At 38.3% G+C, this 24,232-nt stretch overlaps 1 protein-coding gene across 1 annotated transcript; it reads right to left on the reverse strand.

Annotated features, from left to right (window-relative positions):
- Positions 1-1,495: 1,495 nt before the first annotated feature.
- On the reverse strand, positions 1,496-23,494 carry LOC116725092 (fibroblast growth factor 10-like). The gene is made up of 3 exons (XM_032570989.1): positions 22,163-23,494; positions 5,967-6,070; positions 1,496-2,246 (listed from the first exon to the last, which is right to left on the reverse strand). Exons 1-3 carry the CDS (start codon positions 22,560-22,562, stop codon positions 2,037-2,039), a joined length of 714 nt encoding a protein of 237 aa, XP_032426880.1. The 5' UTR covers positions 22,563-23,494; the 3' UTR covers positions 1,496-2,036.
- Positions 23,495-24,232: the final 738 nt, after the last annotated feature.

Raw genomic sequence — 24,232 nt, forward strand, 5'->3', positions numbered from 1 at the left:
CGGTGTGATAACCTCGCTCCATGTTGGATCCAGTTAAAGAGCTGGAATCTGTCTTAACTTCGCAGACATGTGAGGAAAAGTTTCAAGAAGTGTGAGAAAATGAAAAGCCGAGCTGGAGCAGCAGAGGGCAACAACGCGAGAGCGGGATTTTAAGGAGAAGCAGAGAGAAACGAAAGAAAACATGACATCATAGTTAATTAGAATCAGGTGATAAACAAAGCAGTGATATTTATGTTACACCATATGCCCTGCTCCATGTCTCTTTCAGTCTCGGGGGGTTCAGCAACAGGTTTCAGACATGTAAGGTCAAGGAGGAGGTTTTTCCCAGCTGCTGGGACCACACTGATGCACACACGACGCTACCCAGCCGCCTGAGTGTGTCTCTGTCTCACGGCGTGCATGTGTGTGTGTGAATGAGTCGGCCATTTCTTAAACCTGTTTTGTCTTTGTTGTTATCACATAAAAGACTGTGTTTATCCTCCAGGAAGCCATGTTTGCCATGTGTACTTGTAATGCAAAGGTCTGAGCAATGAGAAATGGAAACCCCTGGAGTAATCAGCCAGGTCGTCTGCTTCTTTCAAACTCTAATCTTTTACAGATTCCCAACTCACGCCTTGCTTCAAAAAGCTGCTCACCTGCTTGCTATCATCACTCTGAAAGCACTGCTCACAAAAACCTATGAGCCACGTCTCCCAAACTGGCAGACGTGCGAGTGTCTCAGGAAGGACATTTTTAAAACACACAGGACAATGTATTGAATGATGATAGTAATAAGTTTGATGAACAGGAAACAGGAGGTCTACTGTACTTCTGATTTGAGTGTCTTTTTAGAGTAAAGCTTCAGAGTAACGTCCTACAGTTGGAACTATAAACAGATATAAGTATTCAAGCTAGTAAAAGTGGCTTGAGGTCAGACTTATGTCCTCACTGTACGTATTTTTGGTGAACAATGAAATCATTAAAAACACAAGTTTCATTTTTAACTTGACTTGGTTATAGGCTGAAGATTTCATATTTCAGCCTATTTTCATTGACTGCAGATCTGATCCCTGCTTGGGTGAAACATCTTATGAGATGTGAGGTTATGACACTTGATCAAACCAAAATACTGCTATAGTATTACAAATACTTTGCTACAGTATCTTAAGTAATAAGTAATTAATACTTACTTATATTTTGCAGAAAGTTAGGAATTAAACATTAATATTTCAGAAAGGTAGTGAAAGTAGTAAAATCATTAGCACACATACTACCCGCTTTTGTGAATTTATGCACTTTTATCTGAATAAGTCTTTGCAATATAACACTTTAATATTTTCATAATAATTGCATAATAATATTTTCATTGTCTTGTGACTTCTGTGTTTGTATTCCCGTTATTTTGTACAAAACAAATATAAAAGTCAATTATATAATTATCTTTTAAAATTCATTGGTTAGTTTTTTTTTTTTGTTTATTTATAAAATAAAATCCAAACATTGAACACAGACAAGCTAAAGACAAATATATTCTTTTTATTTATACAAGCTTAAATGATTATTAGTTTAAAAAGAGAAGCATAACTGGTAGAAAAAAGATAAGAGTATGTCTTCTATTCTTTGTTTCTGTTAAATATAACATAAAATAAATAAATCTGAAGAAAAAGACATGATATAGTAAGATTTGTGGTGGTGCCATCATGAACAAGCTATTCTCTCCTTTTACTGCTTCCGTTCAGGTTTATAAAGATACCTTTATCTTTTTTTTCCATGGACTCCACAAATCTACAAATGTGAATCACATTTTGGCACAGATGTTTCTTTTGTGTTCATTGTGCCAGTGTACTTTATAACTTAGAACTGAAAATAATATATACATTGTATACTGATATATATTCTTTTTTTTTAAAATAGTGTCCTTATCCAAACAAGCAGTCCACTCCATATATTTCATTTTGTTTCTTTCTCAGTGCATTTTACAGACCAGGTTCAGATCTGTCCCATGTAGCCACCACCGTAAGTCCAATAGATATCCTGCAGTTTGCTGATACGTCCCATCATCGTGGCTGCACCACCATGGGCAAGAAGTGAGTTGCTGTGCTTTTCCGCCGCATTTTCTTTCCCTTTGCCTTCAGCGGTTTTCCTCTGGGGTTCAGTCCAACAAACATGCACTTGTTTTTTTTTGTCCTCCACTCGGCAGAAGCGTAGGTGTTGTACCTGTTCTCCTCGATGCGTTCAATTAGACGACAGTCAGGGCCGAACTCCCTCTGTGGATAGGAAACACGCAAAGACTGAGTATCAAAGTGTTATGAATCACATTTAATGCTTGTGCTTTGTTTTCTACTCTGAAAAGAGCAACATCTCTAAGTGCCGCCAGTGGCTCCAAACGGCCTTTTGCTTGACACAGAGCCAGATGAGTGAGTGATGTATTCACTCAGAAGGATGTGTGGTTGTACACAGACATATCTGAGGCATTCTACTGGCAGAAGATTAATCCAATTTTACAAGACGATTGTTAGAAGCCATAATCATGTAATCTTTGGGGGGGCAGAGCGATGTATGGAATGTGGCTCACTTTGTTGTCTAGTAATAAACCAAAATGCTTTAGTCTCCTTGAACAACAGTGCAGTGAAAATTTATTTACGCCCTCATAGATTTCTTATGTTTTGCTTTTTGTCACACGTGAATGTTTCAAACCAGCATTCTAATGTTTATGTCAAAGATCACCTGACTAAATACAAAAGGATCCAAGTCATTCAAGTCAATCCAGCCCTGTGTGAAAATAGTCATTCTTGTTAAATCATGACTTACCTGCGGTTAACCACATATTTCTGGTGAAATTGCACTAACCCGAGAACTTTAGAATCCAGAAATAACAGGAACAGAACATGTCTGATGATATTAAATAAGAAACAAAAAGCCATACATCATGCTGTGATCAAAAGAAATTCAAGAATTGATGGCAACCTATGTCTTTGACATCTATCAAATTATAAATTTCTAAGGCTTTTGGAATTTCAGGGAACCACAGTGAGAGCCATTATCCACAAAAGGAGAAAACAATAAACAGCGATTAACCCTCCCAGAAGAGGCAAGCCACCCAGAACATAAAGACTCGTCTCACTTTTGCCGGAAAACATCTTGATTGTTACCAAGACTTTCCGAAAACCTTTTTGTAAGATGTATATTTCATTACATCTTCAGAACAGCACTTCAAAACATCACACCTACAGACAAACATGGTGATGGAATATTGATGTATGTTTTTGTTTGCTGCTTTGCTTTATCCCTTTTATGTAAAAAAAAATAAAATAAAAAAAATAGTGAATTTTCTTTAGTGGCACATTCTGTATTTATTGAAATAAGAAAAAACATAAAATTCTTGACCTAATGATAGAAAAAGCATAAATAACTTTAAAATATAAACCTTACGTTGTTGAATCCTGTGCATATACTAAAACAAGAGGATTGTTTGTAGTGCGCCTGCTACAACCTACATCTTCTGTGCAATTAATAAACAATCTCTGTAGAATTAACTAATCAATGCAAACGTGACAACAATGTGACAAGCGTTTAAAGGTTCATAAAACAATATTTACATTAATCTCTAACGTCTCTTATTATTATAGTAGTTTGCTTGGTTCTTTGACCATTCATAGTGTCAACCAAATGCTCTGGATTTATACTGAATAAAGATGCCAAGAGAGTCTATAGGTAAGATATCAGCTGACTGGAGTAACAGAATTATTCCTTTCAAAGTCACAATTTTGTTTTGTCACATATGGAGATTCCAATTATACCTTTTTTGTCTGTCTTTTAATCATTTACGAATATCACCAGTTTGATGAATAATGGAAAATGCGTATGTTTTAGTACAGGATTCTAGGAAGGACTCACTCTTTCATTATTGTGCTGAAGATGACTAACCTTTAAGTCATTAATCTTTGAAGCTGATATAATTTAAGCTAACTCTGGTGCAATTCACATTTTATTAATCTTTTTGCACAATGTCCCTTTTTTAAATAAACTTCTGCTTTCCCTTTTAACGACTGCAACTCATATGTTGCAAAAGCTTTTAATTGTTTCCTTTTGGCTCTGCAGAGCATCGTAAAGACATCGTCCTCCTTCACTTCTTCTGACAACACAAATCAACAAACTGTAAGCCATTGTTTAAGGACTAGTCCCATGTGTAATTAAGGCCAGCAGTAAAACCTCAACATGGGACCTGGGATCTAGTAAAGTGTGACATTTCAAAGGTTAAGGCTTGGTGCAGGTACAGAACATTGTGACACGATGTCTGAGTCTTAATGTTACTGCAATGATTCGTACACGAGCAGAGAAAAGATCTGAGGGAACGTTGTTTGTCAGTTTACTGGAAGCTGCCGCTGTGCTCAAGGCTAGCGTCACTTAAGTAGGCAGTTAACTGGATGCAGTTGATAGTCACAAGGAAAAATGTTCTTGCCCCCCTCCCTGTATCTACACACACACCCACACACGCACACACACGCCTGCTCACTGTCTCCCTCTGAATCTGAATCTGGCCACAGCTGTTCAAATTGGTTCCAGAAGTAAAACTGAATGTTCTCAAAGCAGAAGGAGAATATTTAACAGACGCTGTGTGGCTTTTCAACTTTCTGCGTAAAAACTGTGTGTGTACATGTCTGCCTTTCAATTAGATGAAATTACGGTAACAACGGCATTTTACTTTAAAGAAACTGGGAAGATCAAACCTAAAAATAATAATAAAAAAATCTTTCCCTTTAATGGAGAAAAAGCTTTTAAAATAGAATCAATATGCTGTGCAGTGACCACTGATAAATTCATGATCAAACTACATAACTGTGACCGTTTTTGACATTTTATCTGGTGATATAATGAAACAATGATTTCAATTGATTACCACCAGATAAAGAAGTCACTGTGCAAAGCCATCAAGTGTAATTGAACGCCGACCCCTCACTAGTCAGCCGCCACTGCTGGCTTGTGTTGCACCAGGCAGAAGACGTCATGGGAATTCAGTTTCAGGTCGTGCAACAAAATCTCTTGTTTTCTTTTTTTTTTTTTTTCTCCTTCCCCTACATCGTATGTCATTTCATCTGAGTTGCAGCTCTAGAGAGACACGCTGAAAACGGGTCTTTCAAAGTAAAAGAAGGAGAGGGAGAGAATGAGATTGAGAAAAAGAGCAGAAAGAGGGAGAAAACAGATGAAACAAGGGCTTCTCCCCTAAGGGACTGAAGCAGAATAGAAAAACCTGCTGGATTGTGTTTCCTTTTTCTGAATGGCGAGAGAGACAGGAGAGCTGACGCTGACAAACTGTGGTTCCTTTTTCTGGAACAGTCAGTGCTAAAGCCTTGTCCATTGTTTTATAAAGTGTTTCAGTAAGCCATCTAACATACTGCAAAGTTTTGATTTGAGATTATAGTTTAGCAATTCAAAGGAGTTCTTGCCAAAAATAAAATGCTTCAAGTAAGTCAATAAAAAGGAAGTTCACATGAGTTTAGTCTGAGTTTATAACCAACCACAGCACAGGAACAGCCATGGTTATAGTTTTAAATGATATAAAAATTTGTCTTGATCACAATAGAATCTGTATTGTTGTTCTCGTCAACATCAGAGCAGCTTTCGATACTCTAATGTTTGAATCTAATTAGGTAAATGTTGCTCATGGTGTTCCACAAACATCTATTCTTGGTCCTTTCTTATTCATATGTAATTACCCATTGCTCTTTCATTTGACACTAAGACACGTCCTAAAGCAGATGATGCACAGTTTCTCCTTTAATGCCTCACAGAAATTACGATTTTCAAGGAATCTTCTATTTAAATGAGGTCAACATTTGGACTCTGGTTTGTTGTTGTTAATAAGCTTTATTATTTTTATTTCATATTTTTGTATTTCCTTCTTGAGCCTACAATTTTCATATGAAATGTGTTTTATAAATAAACACATTATGACACGACATGAGTAAAATAGAGCCAGGACTCACCGCTCCGTACAGATCTCCGTTCTTTTTGATTGCCAGGTAGTGGTTGCTGCTGAGGCCCCTGATGGCCACCACTCCCACATCCACTGATTTGATCTCCAAAATACCTGGTGAAGAAGACACACAGACAAACACGTCAAACCGGTTTGCAGAGTTGCTGATATGAAATTGCAGCATTTAGAAAATCTACTTTTGTTCATGTCAGATTTTGTAGGGCAGTGGCTTTTTCTACAACAAGCCTGTCATCTCAACAAATATGTGATGACAGGCAAAATTGTTCAAGCTCACAGTTTTAAACTGTGCAATCATGCAGAAAAAATGTTACTCAAGGATGGCGGATTTTACACACTATTAAAACTACATCACATAAATGTTTACACTACAGGACAGTTTCTCCTGTCTGAGTCTGTGAGGACAGGGTGAGATGTGGGTTAAAGAAAGAAAGAAAAAAAAACAAACATTGCTTCATTGTGTTTGCCCAGGGACATATTTCCTCTGTTTTTCAGATGCTCAGACATGATCCATTGATGTGATTACATTATATCATAGTAAAATTTGTTTAACGGTCTGAAAATGAAGCGTGCCAAAACCCCTACCCCCAAAAAACTAAAACAGACAAATTCCATCAGGGATAAAATACTTTTTCTTTGTATGGCACATAGTGTACTGTAAATCAGGCAGAACCTCATAAATGTTTTTTATTTATTTCTTTACTGTGGTTAGTCATAGGATACAAAGTAAAGCAACAGATCAGGCACTGAAACTCCAAACTATCTATTTGAATCATGTTTGGTTTGTGCAAATTTAAAAATCCACTGGAGCTGCTTTGTCACTGACTTTTATATGTTTATTTAGTTATTTGAATTTTCTGAACAACATGTTTTTAACTTTTTTTCAAAATATCACCCTGCTTAAAGTATTTGTATCAAAATACAGATGGACATTATTTGTCCCAGTCTCTCCCTCACATTGATATCCCAGCAGAAGCCTCAGATGTGCCTCTCGCCCTCTCTTCATTTGCTATTACACTCATGGGTTACATGCTCTGCAAGCAAGCCGTAAGCCAGGTAAGTTTTTTTTTTTTTTTTTTTTACATATTTGCAATGTTTGTTTTTCTGACCATGGGAGCACAGGAAAACCGGCAAGCATTTGGACAGAACTGAGAGAACCTTTCTGCCTGCCTGACTGGCAGGAGGTCAAGGAAGCCATATCAGCTTTCAAGGTGAACCAATTACTGGTTTACACTGTGGTCAGTGGCTTTCTGTCGCTGCACCAAGCTTAAAACTATCAGGGTTTTAAGAGAATTAGCAAATTGGACAAGAAGGAAATTGAGCCTACTTGCAGAATTAGCTGCAAACCAACCCAGATTACATTTTCAGAGCATTTCTGAAGTTCACCTACTGGCAAAAGAGCAAAGAGATAGATATTAACTTGTACATCTTGTCACATTTTGTCCTGATTAGGTAGAGGTTGGAAAAATACATGCCAAGGGTGTTTTTTGTACCACATGTCCCCTTCCTGCCCTCATCTCTTCTCTTAAATTTTGTTTTATGGTGATTAAAAAGACAAAAAAAACCTTGCTGAAATAAGCACACAGAAATCTGAGAACTGTGCTCCACCACAAAAACTTCTTATTGGCAAAAAATAAATACATAAATTGTTCAGATATGTGTCCTCTTTGGATAGTAGTCTGATTAAATGATACAATTATTATACCATAAAAGCATGATCCATGTGGCTTATATTTAAGACATTTGGAGGATATATAGTCACAGGTTTTCCCTGGGAATCCGTGTCTATTTTTGTCATCTTTAAATAGTTTTTTGCCATATTTTCCAATTTTCTGATGCTGGAAAAACTTAATGTCCCCACAATTCCTTCATTTGGTCAAAAATAAGAAATCATCGTGTAACCAGACTCCATACTTTCCATAGCTCTCAGTACATACACGCTGCCACAGTGAAGCTAAGTCCATTACTCAGCCAGACATGCAACACAACACAACACTGATCTATCAGGTTCAAAATGTTCTCTCTCACTGCGCCACAGCTGACATTTCTGAGCTGTGATCCATACAAAATAAGATCTGTCTGTGCTCACGCAAAGCTACTCCACCTGTTCAAACCCTTTTCTGTCCTCCTGTTTGATGTGGCTTGTCAGAAACCAAAAGCTCAGGGCTCTTTTCTAGCCTCTTTACCAGAAACCAGAAGCCATCAAGTTAAATCTCCAGGCTGCAACAAAAAGCTTAGATTGCAGCTATTCGATTTGTGGAAGAAACAGATTGTGATCAGGCATCATAGATTAACCCAGTAGCTTTCCCTGATAAATGTATTCTAATGTACAAAAAGTTTAAATACTTAAGCTAATTATGTCATGTAATTTAGGGAATTTCATTATTTTAATTTCTTTTCTTGTGTCTGTACTTTCATGATGTCACTCACATTTTTATTTGTTGACAATGTTTTAAACTGTAAAAGAAGAGAACCAAGTCCAAGGTACAACAATAGTAAAAGCTTTACTGAAGTTTTGGACACATCCATCAAGCTGTCACTACCAAAGCCAAAGTATCAGGGCAAAAGCATGAATTTCATTATATTAACCTAAAATAATTTTTGGCTGTTAAATCCCAGAGGTGCGTTTTGTGGAATTAACCCAATAATGGTTGATGTTGTGGACTGTATGAACCGTTCTCTTAGAGTAAGAAGGGCCTCGGATGTTTGGGCACTTCATGTTCTTGTGAAGAAGAAAAATGCATTTAAAGTCATTTGGTGATGGAGTGTGCTGTCCGGTGTGTACCTTTCTTTTCACCCAGTGACTCATGGAGGCTCAGCAAGACATAGACAAGATGTAATTGTTTGGTTCGTAGTTTATGGCTTTTTTTTGCAAAGTGCTTTTTTTTTTAATAGATGTTGATCCTGACTAATGAGGTTCTTGAAAATAATTTTACTACCATACAAATTCGACTCAAAATTGTAGTCCAGTTGACACTAATCAACAAGACACTGTTTCATCCCATTTCTGAAGAATGAGAAGAGAAAATGAAAAAAGAAACTGGCTTGATATTGAACTGTAGAGGGTCTGTGTTCAGCGTTTTTCTTATTACTTTTCTATGGTTGTGGGTTGCTGAGGCATGTTAGGGTTTAATCTATCTATGAACAAACAATATTAATTTAATTTTGATTGAACTATAAATAAAATACACCTTTTTTTAACTCAAATAGAATACAAATATAGAAATGTTCAGCATACATAGGCTTGCCTTTTGTGTACAAGACAAGCCCACATTTTAATTATATTACCATGTTACTAGACTCTCATGTCTGCAGTTGAGTCCTGTCATCTACCAGAAACAAAAATGTTATATGTTTAATATTAATATCAGAGTATCTCCTTGCTTTCTACCAATGTAAAATGCTTTTAAATAAAGATCTTCATTTTCATACTTCTGTCAAAAACAAATTATTTCTATTGTCTTCCAGCCGGTGAAAGATATTAAAAGCTGGTGCTTCATGTCTATTTCAGGCACAAAGTCAAAGGAGGCTTCTTTGCACGGGCAATCTGTTTTTTGTTAAAGTACAGTATCCCTCTCTGGACTACTAAGATGTTTTTTACATAACTTCAAAAGATCCACATTCATTTGACAGACAATGTAACTTCTTAGATCACGGAGCTCAGAATGGATTAATGAAGTCATTGTTTCAACAATCAAATGGTAGCCAACGTTATTATTGCTAAATAATGAGGAAAATCCAGGCTCACACACACACACCCCCACACGCAAACCCACCCCTACATAAACCTCCTGCCGACCCCTGGATGGCCCCATTTGGAAACACGGTCACTGAGACTCCAACTGAACCTAAAGGTTAAGGGAGGTTGTGAAAATGTTTCCACTGTTTATTCTGGGGATTTTTTTGAAGATTACGGAGCAGTTGTTCACTCGGTGACCTTGACACGGAGACCAGCTGTGAGTGGATCTAATGCTTGTAGAGATCTCGCTGAGTATTTTGAAATATTGTCGCTTGACAAGCAGTTGGTGTCAAGAGCTGCTATCAGCAGGACAAATGGGTCAGTCTTTTGTTTCTTCTTTTTTTTGCTGTGACATGTTCAGTCCCATGTTAAAGAAATGCAACACTTTAGATTTTTTTTCCTTTTTTTAAGAACGTCGCTGATTGACGATGCCTCTTCTTTGCTGCAACTCGACTGTTTACATCCAGGAAACCTCATAAAAAGCTACAAAAGAATAAAGGGATTCTTTTTTTTTTTTTTAGATCTCAGGGTAAATGAGCCCACCGACATGATTAAAACAGACGTTACAAATATAATACTCTGTCAGGCAAATAAAAACAAAATAAATGAAAGAAAGAAATCAGAGAGAAACACGACAAAGAAAATACTCCTTGTAGCTGCCACAGCATTCGAGGCCACCCAAGCTTTAACAGGGTTGTAGAAGTTAAGTTGAATGTTTCCAGCTCTTTATGAAGTCAAAGAGAAAGAACAAACATCCCCCGGCATTGCAGATTACTCCGTGAAGATGCTTGGCTCGTAGTGGAAGCCATTGTATATTATGCGCTTTAAGGAACATGGAGGTATTGGTTTTTAGACTGATGTGGTTGACATCAGTGTCATCCTGCACTCAGTGGCCACATCAAAGCCCGCTTGACTTAGCGGGTTTGACTAAGCTGAGAAAACAAAGCCCCCTGGCTGATTGTCAATATGGCCAACATATTGTTATAAACAAAACTTCAGAGGTTCTAAATTTGTTTTCTGGTATAGTCATAAGAGGGATTTCAACCTAATTTTGTCAGTAATAAAGATCAGAATGAAGAAAAAAGTTTGCTTCACTTTCTCTCACTGCATTATTGAGCTCAATTTTATGCTTATAATTCAGTTTTTTTCTATTTTTTTGTCATTAGCAAGTGAGGGCAAAACTGCTTCTCGTACAAGCAGATAGCTAAACCATGATTTCAATAAAGTCTAAAGTAAATCAATTAAGGGAAAACTTTTCATTTAAAAAGCTAGAAATCTTGTAGATAGGTAAATGGCGTATTATACTCTTCCGTCAAAACCTGCGGACTTTGAGCCAACTTTACCCATCACAGCGAATTATGTCACACACGTTTAGAGCAACCAAGAGGAAACTAGAAGAAATTCTTTGTGATGTTAATGGTTATATGATTGAGGGGGGAGAAAAACCCCAAACCACCTGAGAAACTGTGATCCCTCTCTCTCTCGCACAGTTGACTTTGTAACATGATAGAGCGCCAAATCCGCCGGCTTCTCTCCAAACAGTTTTGCAGGTCCGACACGACAGGAGTTATGTTTTCAGGAAAAGCGCTGCGACAGTCTTCTGCGTTTCACACATTTTTCATTTACAGTTCATCTGCCAGCGTGATGTTGCCCAACTGTTGTTTTGAAAGGTTTTTTGCATGGATTGCTGTGTAATGCCGGAGAGGAGGGGAAAGAAAAAACAGTCCTGCAAGTTGTTGCAGATTATTGTAAGCTTTTTAGATAAAACAGTATTCAGTTTGCACATTTGCTTTGTGCTTAGTTCTTACTTTCTCTGCATTAACGTTTATTTAGTACACATACACACCCACGCCCGCATACACACAGGGTAATTTGATGAAATTCCTAACGACCCAGCTCAAAGAGCCAGACCATCCAGATGCCTTTTTGGACTCAACTCTACCTTTGATGATTCCATTAAAAACTTTACTTTCAAGCTGTGTGTGCGTGGGTGTGTGAGTGTAATGATGAGGCATGGAGAGAAGCAGGAACACAAGGTGTGTATTTGGTTTGGAGGGGCTATTTTTTGTAAAGCACATGTTCCAAGTATGGCTGCAGCCCTTCACGCTATGCGTCACACATGCTGGTCTTCACTGCCAACTGGTTTACTGATCATGAATCCGGTCTCTTCACAGGCACCACGCTCACATCCAGGTGACACTTCAGTATTGATCTTCATGTTTAATACAATTCTAATTAACAGGTGTGCAGTGGCTGCCCTGGCGGAGAAGAAACGGAGCTAGGCACCGGACGTGTTCATCAAACTTGCAAGTATTGATTAGTTTTGGGGGGATAATAAAAAAATATGTCGGGAAAAATGTAGGCAATCGGTACACTTGACTATCTCAACTGCTTGTGGACAGGGTGTGGCCAGGGTGTATAGGCGTACTTGGACACAGGATGTGTTTAACATAATTTCACTAAGGCAAAAGCACTAAGGGGCCATGTGGATCCCATCATATTTCCTCATCTTTACTACAGAAAAATAATATAATAATACAAAATGCCCAACACTAAGCTCAATGTGGAAAACTTCTTATTTCCACATTAATAAGAAAATTAGCTTCTGGAAATTAACTTTGTGTTATTTTCATTTTTTGCAGCACAGCATGACTCCTAGATCCAGATTACAACATCTGGATAACGCCCAAAACTGTTTCAGACACCCAAGAAAATCAAGCTTTCCGTTTGTTAGAGTTATTTTCAAAGTGACTCTGGTTTTAACTTTTTCGAGATGAAGCAATGCCAAGCCACAAAGATGAGTGTGTCACTGGCAGGGTAGATTCTGCAATTTGAAAACAACTTTCCTGTTGCTATTTACTCCATAGGGAGCATAGCAACAATATGAAATGTAGACAGCAGTAAACAACTCTTCAGACACATTTGTAACGATACAGGACAAGTGAAACTCAGACTAACGTGGACTCTGTGGAGTTACGTGATTTCAGGTATATTTCAGTCTTTTCTGCAGTTAAAGAACTAGTTGCACAATTTTCATGTTTTCCAATCTCAGATGAGGTATGTTTTCTTAAACTCTACAAAAGTCATTTGATAAAAGAGGTTATCACTGAACAAAATATTTAGAGTTTGAAGGTATTGTTTTGTTTTTTAATCCAAATTTTAGTTGTTATCTATTATTAAGAGCCAAAAACCTTTAAAGCAGAAGTAGATCTTAAAGAAGGATATTTGCCGCTGAAAGGCTTTTCTGTAGGGCGGATCCTTTCTGGTCTGAGGTTGTGGGTGGACTGCATACATAAATCTGTCTCCTATTTCTGTATGGTCATAGTTGACAGAGTAATCGACAACTGAGTAAAATAATGGGGGAAATGTCAAGCAGCGATGACAGGAAATATGTAAACAGTGACGGAAAACTGAGATAGATCCTTTCATTTTCCTCTGTGATTCATGGCAAAGAAAAAGCTCCACTTTCAAGAGCAGCTAAACTTTAATAATGAAGAAACATTCAGAATCCATTCTTCAATTCCCTGACTGAGCTTCTGTATTTTGCACCCTGCTGCATAGAGAGGAGGGTCTTTTGGGGATGTGGCGGGCAGTAAGTTATCTATTGGCCCATAGAAAGATACATTTTCAGATACAAACAATGTAACACAAAAAAATTCCCAAATCTGCAAATTAGTGGAACATGTTACATAACTATTAGCTATTAGAACCTATTAGGAAATATGTCTGCAACTAATTTTCTGAGATGTTAAAAATCATCAACATCTGTAACTGAATGGAGTCAAGGAAATAAATACTAAATTACTAAAACAAACAAACAACAACAAAAAACTATCACTGATAGGTTGATGAAGAAGTTTTGTGTTTTGGGGGGTGAATTACCACTGTTTAACATTGATCCAACCATTACATCAGTTTCTTTTATCTGATTCCACCGTTCTACTAATTGTCCCTTGAACAAGTGAGAATAAGTCTATGGGCTAAACAAAACATGTTTTTTCTCTCAGAAAATGAGATTTCAACTACTCGGTTTTGACTATTTTGATCTCCTTTCAGAATGAGTTGTTTTAAGGCTATGTCTCTATTATTACACTGATTACTTTCTACACGTGAAAACGGTTGCAAACAGATGTGCAGTTGTACAATGGTACAGCTTTGACTTTGAGTCAAATCCAGAAGCAGAAGAAGTGGCAACTCCTTCACAACCACCAAGGATGCAGCAGCGGTTTCTGAAATTGTGTTTAATCCATCGAACTAATAGATTTCCTTCAGTTGAGGTCTGTTGGGAAATCTTGCGTTATACTGTTGGTAGTTTTCAGAAGAGTCCATTGTGAAGTGATTCACGCAAACTACAATTTTCTTTGGCAACATGACTGGGACACTGCCAATAGGCCCACTGGTGGATGGGAGAGAACTACTGCTCCCATTCTAGCCTTGTGTGCCTCTTATTTTATAGCAAATGTTGCAAATGTACATCAGAATTTATTCAGCTATTTCTTTTCTTTCTGTACCGTATGAACTCTTTTCAAAATGGCTAAAAACCATCTTGCAGGACAGTAATTTCAAATTTTGCACTTTTCATAAACCTTTTCTAATGTCATGCTTTTTTTAATCAATTTTTATTTATTTTTTTGATAAAGACAGTTTAAAAATAAAATGAAGCCACACAGCTTTTTTCTCCATGACTGGGAGACTGTGCATCCACATACAGTATGTTGTTTATTGCAGCCAACAACAAAACACTTTTCCAGCAGTCGGTACAGCAGTAAACCAACTGACCAAACGTATTTCTCTTCTAGTAATGAAGTGTGTTGAATTCTGCTTGGATGGCTAAATCATTGGCTATAGGCTTGGCTGGGGTTGATTGGTTACGGGGCAAGTGTCTGCTGATTGATTGACGCAATAATCAGGATGTTTTTGAAATGGCTCCTTTTCTGGACAATAAAAAGTATTTACTTATTGCCCATAAATGGCTGTATGATTTTTAGCTGCTTGATTGTTTCTAGAAGAAGCAGAGACGCAAATGGAACTATTAAAATGTTCCCTTTAGCAACTAATTTGGAAGATACTAAACATGTTGCAAATGATCAAAGGGTGTGTCTACTTAATCTCACAGGATAAAGCCAGAAACACCATAAAAGCCACAGATGATACTGGGATTCCAAGTACGAGGAATCATCTGAAACACGTTTAAGATGATTATACTCTTAAAGTAGACAATCGCAGAAACATTTTATGAAGATAGCTTGATAGTTCAAGCACTTCAAACATTTATAGAGCTTCTAATGTGCCCGTTAGATACACAGAATTGATTACGACAAAGTCGTAATCAATGACACTCCATTTTCTTAGACTGAGATTGTTATTGTGTGCTTGCCACACAGTTCACACAGAAAAGTTTGAGCTCTTCTACTACAGTTTGGGCATTACTTCTATAAAGAAAGAGCTCAGCTAAAAAAGCAAAGGTCATGATTTATTGGTCCTTAACCTTAGACTATGTTAATGGGAAGAAATATTTATACTATTTCTCTAAACCTTGATTCAGTGGTTGGTTTCTCATTCTAAGGAAACTATTTCAACTTTATGCAGTGTTGCCCATCACCCTTTAAATGGTATACAAGGGAATTTTATTTATTGTGGGGATTTCCAGGATGCTTGTATCAGCCATTCTGTGCTCCAAAAACGACCCTGCATGGGCAGTAATGAGGTCAAAGGGCACTCACACCTCTTGACCTCTGGGCGATCACACTAACTCCTGTGTTTGAGATGGAATGAGACCCCTTAACAGAACAGATGCAGTTACAGAAATGGTTGTGGCTTGTAAAGAAGCAACATGATACAGCCACAATTGGAAAAACATTAAAAGTTTCTGTAAAGTTATTCAGATTTTTATAGAAATGGATGCTGTAACAAATATGAGAGCACACAATAATATACAAACTATTAAAGAAGTAGAACATTACGAGTTGCAACTGACAAAGATGAATAAACTCTTCGTATATTTGTCTTAATCCATTCCAGTGCATTTGTTGTGAAATAGCTTATAACGAAACCTATTGAACATCTCCAAGTAATTTGGAACATGGCAGTTATGTAAGACAGCGTTATGTAGAGTTTCAGCAGGACATTAAAACAATAAGATGCTCAACAAACAAAAGAAATTGTGTTGGATTAATAACTTCATTTATCCAGATTCCGGCATCATTTAAAATACTAAACAACACTGACGAAGGAAACCACTAAATGTACACTTATCTGTAAATACATTCAGAATTATTAGTGTTTTAGAGATGCCACAAAGGTTATGTAAGGACCAAATAAAAATTATTTTGTTTGGCAATTCAAATATGTTTTCATTAATTTGTTTCCAACCAGATTCCCACATAAAAGACACAAGTAAATATTAGCATGACTGAGCGCAGTATCCTTTTTTATGTTTGCACAGTGAGCATAACCACTGATTTTAAATGATACACAAGCACTTCAATATAAGAGCACTTCAATGTTTAATGAACAAGTTGTTGCAGGGGTGCTTGCACAGAACTTATATTTACAGCCGGTGCAGAGAAGAGTCTATGAAGATGTCAAGGTAATCTTAAATGAAAAGCAATGTTGACACTAACCCTCGGTGCATCCAGTACCACCTCATAACTCTCTTTTATGGGCCACACTGTTACCTTTTCCCATGAGAACCCTAAACATGCTCCTCGGAGCAAAGAGGAAGCAGCAAAACCAGGGATGCAAAATAAGAGACATTCAGAAACAGCAGAAAGGAAGACTGGGAATCATTTCAAAAATAGAAGGGGTGTGGAAAAAATGTAGGAGTGGAGGAGCTTGTTCCAGGTTTTGATCTTCCTTAAATTTGCTGAGGCACTAGAGGTTTACACCACTAAGAGCAAAGAAATACATATTTTTGTTATTAAGGACCTATAAATCCAAACATATGCTTAAAAATTTACACGCACTTCCAGAGAAGTTTCCAGTTTCTAAGCAAAACCAGAACAGAAAATTGCAAGTCTACAGTGCCTTGCAAAATATTCATATCCCTTTACCTTTTCCACATTTTGACAGAAATTATTTTTTGTGATACAGCAATACAAAACAGAGTTAGTTGAAAAAACTTAAACTGAGCTTTAAGCATATTAATTGGCACAATTCAATCCATGATCTGAAAATGAAAAGAATACAGCAAACCTCCAAAGATACCAAGTCATGCCACATCACAAGTCATGCAGGGGAAATAGCAATTGTGTGAAAAAAAATGCTCTGGTCAGATGAGACCAAATTAAGTTTCTGAAAAACTAACACTGCTGCAGTGTTAGCAATAATGCTGGCAACATTATACTGTTGACATGCTGTCTTTCAACAGGGAAAATATTTAGATATGAACTGAAGGTGGACAGAGCTACATACAGGTCAATATATAACAAAAGACTTAAAACATGAAGCAGGTTCACCTTTCAAGAAAACTTATCTAAACATCCTGCCAGAACTATGATGTCTATGAAGCAAATAAATGTGTTATTATGCACACATTATACATATATCCTCTTTCCTCTGATTGACTTAGACTTAGACTGACTTTATTATCATTTTGCATGCACAGGGTGTATACAAAGGGTGGCCCACTCAAAGTCCATATACACTTTTCAATTTGACTGAACCTGGGAGATTTTGCTAAGAGCAATGGGCAAAACAATTAACCTTCAGATAAGTAAACCTCCTCCAAAAGATCTCAGCTGTAATTATAACAACAAGCAGTTTTCCAAAGTATAGGTGCAAGTAAAAAAAATTTATTCCACACTTTTCAGATATTTAATTGTAAAGAACTTTAAAAAGCCATCTGTTATTTTTCTCACTCTGTGTACGATGTTCTAGTTTTTATTGATCTATCACCAATAATCTCAATAAAACATATTGAAATTTTATGGTTAATTGTGGAAAAGTTTGTGTTTTCCACATTTTTACAAGGTATTATATTTTTACATTTACCTTTGTCCTCATTGTGCTGCACTAATTGATGTAACTTTTACTTTTATAGAAACCCTCATGAAGCTTTTTGTTAAAAAGAACAAAATTTGTATGTGCAGTAATGGTCAATAAAATATTATAAAGCTGCATACAGTTCAAGTCCAAATTAATCATTTACATATGGGAATGTTTAAATGGCATCTTAAAGCCACAAAAGTGCAAAAAACACAAGTTAAAAAAGTTAAAACTCAAAAGAGAAAACACCTTTCGTTATATGAATCCACATTATTGTGTGTTAATCAGTGGAGGAAATATTCACTGTCCGAGTGGCTGTAGTGAAGTCAAACTGTGGTCAAACTTCAAACAGCCATAAACTGTTTTATTGCCTTATTTGTTTGTCTGTGAATGAAATATTGCAGCTTTGTAGACAACATGGAGGAAGGAGAACAAGGACAGTTTTGTTGCCTTTTGGTCAGGGCCAGGATCAATGCTAATCACATCCTGATGCGCCCTCAAGACATCCACATGGAGACCAGAGTGCCTCATTGTGAGGGACTTATGAGGTGAGATGAATAGATGAGCACAGAGCAAATCAGGGTAAACAGAAAAGCACGATAAGCAGCAGAGAGCACAAATTTATATAATGTAGACTAAACCTAGAATTATGTGCCGCCATGTTGACATACTCAGACTGGCTCGACTGCATTAGAGAGACTCATCCCTGGAGTTAAAACATCTTCGTCACCTCTGCCATGGTCTAATGACGGCCATTCTTGAGCGAACTTCCATGCTAATCATTTTCAACGTCCTGAACAGGTGGACTGTTTGGAAATAAGGTCATTGGGTTTGTTCAGTCACAAACCCAGTGTAAGCATATCACCTCCTCTTCTCACTTTCTCTCTGATCCCACGTCACCAATGAACACAATTTTAAAAATAACAGTAACTTTAACATTCTATCGGACATATTAGGAATTGAAAATGAATTGCATTATGTCTATATCTGTGCTTTGGAAAATTCACTAATAAGACTAATTTACAGTATACTACCTATAAATATTTAGCATTCTAAGCTGGGAACAAATTCACTAAAAAATCTCTGAAATGGCCCTTTAAACACAGACTTGAATGCTTTGGATCATAAGTCCATTTTAGCATAATTAGCCAGCCACAGTGCAAAGGCATATTTGACTAGAGTGCTAACACATTGCAAAACACAAGATGGTCGCTTCTCTCCATGGATTAGACAGGTAATTAAGCATGCTTAGTAAATGGAAAGCAACTGACTTTTTTGGTGTGCTAATGGCGCCCCCCAGGCAGGGACTCCCTGGGTGGGGAGTCATATTTCCCCTTAAAAAGAAACAGCACAGCTTGCCCCTTCGACAAGACAGGGGGGAAAATCACAATAGTAAAAGTATTCAAGTTTTAACCACTGGTCTGATATGAATTGATCTTGACAGATAATTAATATGAGGTAGCTCTAATGATGTGTGATAGCTATAGAATAAAAGTTTAATTAATCTAAAAGTGTAATTGAAGGAATCTCTCTGGGTTTTCAAAATGCTCCTGTGGGGCTCAATTAAAACAACTTTTTCTCCCTGTGGTCCCCCCACAGTCTGTGTCGCCCTGAGCCATATCGCCCATATCAGGAAATCTGCCTCTGACTCCAATTTTTGTTACTTGTCCAATTAAAAAGAAAGAGATGATTTGTTTCTAATGAGAGCCCCATGGAAACCTGCATCAAACAAGCAATTTGTTTCTTTGCTCTGTGTGCAGCAGTTGTTTTGCTTCTATCAGCTATGAAATCATCACAGTGTACATGAACAATGTTATGATCTGAAATGTTAAAACAAACACAAAAGTGTGGTCAAAACCTGTTGGTGCGCAAACTCCTGAACAAGAGAGACCGAGTGAATAACATGAAACATGGGAAGTGAAAAACCACATTCAGGTTCAAAGACAAGGGAGCAGAATTAAGTTACGCTCTGTTTGCTTTACTTTGAAGGGTGCAATTTGTTCAGAGCTCATGCAAAAAAGTACAAGAAGTGCACAGATCTCTCTATATATCAGGCCTGTGCTCAGACGCAAAACCTGACTGAATCCACAAGAATGAAGATATACAGCATGGTTCTCACTCTCTAGACTGTGCTTACTATTTTTCTATTACAATGGCAAGCAAGAGCTTTTCAGTCTGATGAATTGCCTTTCTAATGCCACTATAGTCAGTGACATGTTCCAGCCTGATGGCAGAGCTCCATGCATGCGTGTGTAAAACCACACATACATGCGCATGAGTGTGTCAGAGAGCACTGCAGGCAAAGGGAGGGAAGAAGAGACGCTAATTGAAATTCCTTCAGCCATGTCTGGCAAAAACTTGGTGTCTGAGTGGCACACACAGACAAACACATATATTCACACTGGCCCTGGCCCTAATAAAAGTGGGTTTTGCCATATGGAGGCCATGTGCAAAAGTGGCCTCTCTCCGCTCAGCTGCATGCGTGTGTGTCTGTGTGTTCCCAGCAGGGGAGGCATATTCTACAAAAGTCCCAGGGTCAGATGCATGGAGACCTATGACATGTGTATGAGAGATAAAGACCTATAGCAATGCACGTAGAGATGCACAAAGCAATTGGCTCCTTGATTGGGCCTGATGGGTAACAAGTTGTTGGTGAACTCCAAAAAAAATCTTTTTCCAGTCAGGGAATGCAGCATCAACATTCTCTGTGGAGGTTCTCACTGCGGACTAAAATTCAGATGCTTCTGTATCGCTGATGTGACAGAGATGTAAGAAGTTTCTAAAAAATAAACAATTTTCATTATGTTGGGCAATGTCTGTGGTTTATCCAGGCTGCAAGACAGTGAGGGAAAGCAAGACTTAAAGCAGACAAAAGGAAGACTAAACAAACTACTCCAAAGTGATATCATTTTGAGCTTAAAGCTGTTTCAAATGTTGCCAGGTATTTGTCATATTTCAAAGGTAAGGGAAGGATCTACATTCTTGGGATAATAAACAGAGACGGTAGCTTTATTCCCACTAAGTATGCTAATTGACGACGTAAAATGTCTTTACTATGGTATCTCTCACACAGCAGCATGATGTACCTGCTCCTAATATAGCCAAATTGTAACCACAGAAACACAATCTTGACTGGTGTATTTCTAATTAGAATGACTCGTACAGAGACAGACTGAGATTAAGAAAAATGAAGATGATTAAAGGAGCGGGACAGTATCCAAAGCAAAAATAATTTCTCTCTGTTTATCAGATGTTGTGTGTCGGATTCAGTAAACTTGTTGGGGAATTTGGGGTAGGTAAGTGTGGGAGTACTTTTCTGTTCTCCCTCAACAACTACTGTCAGTGTGCCCTGAGGCTGCGGAGTTACTCCGAGCTGCTCAGAGGCCAAAATTGTCTGGCAGTCTTGGAGAACTTCCAGATGTGTTTAACTATGAGATAAAAGTTTCGGAGGACAGAATGATAACAGCTGATTTTCTGCTCTCAATCAACCATAACTGGTTGTGATAAGCCTCGCATGGTGAAGTTTTGAAGTATTTAGATATGTTGATGTGCAACTGGGCACTTGGTTCGGGGCCTGCATGACACCCTTTATCAGGTATAACTTCACACAACCGGCAGTAAAAATGTCAGGGAAGTATCTTGGCAGAGCAAGACAAAGACTGGAGCCAGTGCGAAGTAGGACAGCTGTACAAATGTGAAGCTTAGTGGCACTGACAAATAATCCTGTGTTCTCACTGACCCCTCTCAGGATAAATGGGGGTTAAATCATATTTCATAGCCTAGAAAATGCACATTCAGAGAGAGAGGTAGAGATCACTTTACATCTGAGTCAGTAAAACCTCAAACTTAGCATATGTCCACTACTATTTGAGCTGCAACACAATAGCAGCAAGGAGTAAGTGGACTTGTCATTCTCCCCATGGGGTTTGGTAATAGCCGTTTCAGATATTTCCCATCAAAGACGAAGAACTTTCTCTGGGCGATTTCTAATTGATTCCAGTGGATCGTCTCCCCTTCTTTGTTTTTATCTGCTTGGCTTACTTGTTTTAGTTTCTTTTTTTCGTTCTTCTTCCCTCCTGCTCTTCTTCTGTCAAGCTTTCTTCTACCAAGCTCTTTGTAGTCAGACAAATATGCTCTGCCTCCGCACATGGCTGGAAGCATGCAGAGCAGTTATTTGTTCTTTTGCCCAGTCACCTGTCTCAATGTGCACGCTTGCTCCAAAAAAGAAACACAGAAACTTCATTCCTTGTAGATAAACTCATGAGGTAGACAAAAGAAGAAAAACTTTTGTGTCTTTGGCCATTGATAGTCGGAGCTTTGTGTTTGGTGGCTTTAGCATAGCCTTTAAGTTTTACCAAAACAGTTTATTAAAAACTCACTGGGCATAAGTACTGACAAAGAGTATTATTTGGGCCATTAAGTAAAAGTCAAAAATATACCGTAAGAGATAAACTTTAACTTACTGTATGGATCATCCTCTCTTTTGGTGCCATTGACGTTTCCATCCTTGCCAATGCGAAGAAAGAATTTCTGAAAGGAGAACAGCTTCCTCCTGCGCACGTCTCCTTGAAGATGCTTGTAGCTGCTTCGCACGTGTCGCCCGACAACCGTCGCAGATGATAGCGACACATTAGTCGCCCGTGGCAACCTTGCAGACGATGGACGAACTGGCGCCCAGCAAGGTGGCGTAGGAGTCCCCTCTGGTGCATGGCTCTTTTCAGAGTCTGTCGATGAAGTGCAGGGTCCGAGCAAGAGGAGCAGCAGGAGGAAAGTCAGGGGCAAGAAGAGTGATGGAGGTCTGCGGCAGGGGAAGGAGGAGAACCAGGCGACCGGTGCACCTTGTGTCACTGTCCATCTACACATGGTAGTGGAGCTGGGAGAGCTGTGGAGGAGCTCAGGGGCTGGGGCATGCTGAGCTGGGTGCAGGGAGAGGGAAAGAGAGTGGGAGAATCCCCCCCCCGACCCACCAACTAGACCTCCTCTGCCTGGGAACCCGCAATCTCTCTGGGACAGTAGGTGTTGAAACCTGTGGAACAACTGGGGTGAGAACAGTCTGACGGCAGTGGATCAGAGCAGGGCTGTTAGCAGCAGAGCTACAGTTCCTGTGCTTGAAGAATGATGAAGGATCAGCTGCTGGTGGTGCTGCAGCTGATTTGGTTGCTGTCCCCCTTTTTCTGGAAAGTGTCAATATCCAAATCTAAGATCACCTCACAACAGGAGGTTTTTGCTCCAAATCCTTCAACAGAAAAGCACAAATGATAACTTTATTAATATATATGTTGCAATGTTATCTATAATCTATCTCATAAGCATAAGTCCCATTTATATCCTCAAGTCCATGAAGTACAGGAGAGAGGCAGAAGAGAATGAGTAAAGCACTTAAAATATTTGAAAAGGAATAATTGGAGACAGAAAAAAAATCTATGATGTTTCTTGTAAGAATGTAAAAAAAAAATAATCCAGGCAATGAAGGGAAGTTATTTTTCCCCTAAAAAGTCTAGAAATCCAGACTTTTTCTTGTCTTCTTTTCCTCCTTTGTTTCTCTTTTTTGTGCCTGAGCTCGTTTTGAAGTTACTTGAGATTGTAACCAAGCCCTCACTGGTTTCGTCTTTCTCCCCTCTCTTGTTATGCGTCTGTCAGTGAGCTAAGCTCCCGGTCTGTCCTCTCTCCTTGCTTCTCAGAGTCTGAATGCAGGAGCGCTGTGTTGCCTCTCCTCTTTCCTCCCATGTGTGACTCCCTCTTTCTTTAGGCCCCCACCTCTCTTTGCTGCTGCCTCTATCAGCGGCTTTCCCCTGATCTTCAGGAGTTTCAGAGAGGTGACTGAATCTTGTCTTCCTTTCACCTTATTTATCTGCAACAGCAGCTCCCCAGATGTCTTCGTCTAATTGGATGTCTATTAAAACCACTTGGCTTTGAAGAGCATGTTGCACACACACACACCCCTGCACGTGTGTGTGTAGAAGTGTGTGTCCACATGTAAATGTGGATTTGTAAGTATGTGTGGTGGGGGAGTATGGCGTGGTAATGGTGGTGGGAGGGGGGTCTGTCCCACTTCATTTTGACTTTCCTCCTCTCTCTTCCCCCTTTTTTCTGTCTCCACCCCTTCCCAGACTAAATCCCAGAGTAGGTCAGGAACCAACAGGGGAAAAAAAGAAAGCCATTACTTCATCTCTAATTTTCCCTCCTTTTGCTGTGCTTGATTAATATTTATTGTGTTAAAAATAATTAATACTTTTGAAACATACACAACTTTTTTTTCCCCCTCCAACACACTTTAAAATCGTTCTGAGCTACTTTGGAGATTTTTTTTTTTTTTTTTTCCAATTGTAACATCTCTTCCTGTAAATATTTGATCCTCAAGTTTTTGTGTTCCGGACTGTAATATTTTGAGTCCAAATGCTGACAGAGAATATCACACATATAATTTGGAAGTGTTACAATTAGGATTTATAAACATGCTGGCGACATAGCAAGATCTAGTAGTGTTTCTGAGGAGAGGCACATAAATCCAGCTGACAATATGATAATTAAGC

This window comes from Xiphophorus hellerii, chromosome 8 (genome assembly GCF_003331165.1).
Source record: "Xiphophorus hellerii strain 12219 chromosome 8, Xiphophorus_hellerii-4.1, whole genome shotgun sequence".
Classification (NCBI taxonomy): domain Eukaryota; kingdom Metazoa; phylum Chordata; class Actinopteri; order Cyprinodontiformes; family Poeciliidae; genus Xiphophorus; species Xiphophorus hellerii.

Coding starts and splice junctions, on each gene's coding strand:
- LOC116725092 (XM_032570989.1), bottom strand. CDS start 22,562: ATGTGTAGATGGACAGTGACACAAGGTGCACCGGTCGCCTGGTTCTCC. Junction 6,071..22,162: donor AAGAGAGGATGATCCATACA/GTAAGTTAAAGT, acceptor CTTCTTCACCAG/GTATTTTGGAGATCAAATCA. Junction 2,247..5,966: donor ACGGAGATCTGTACGGAGCG/GTGAGTCCTGGC, acceptor TCCTATCCACAG/AGGGAGTTCGGCCCTGACTG.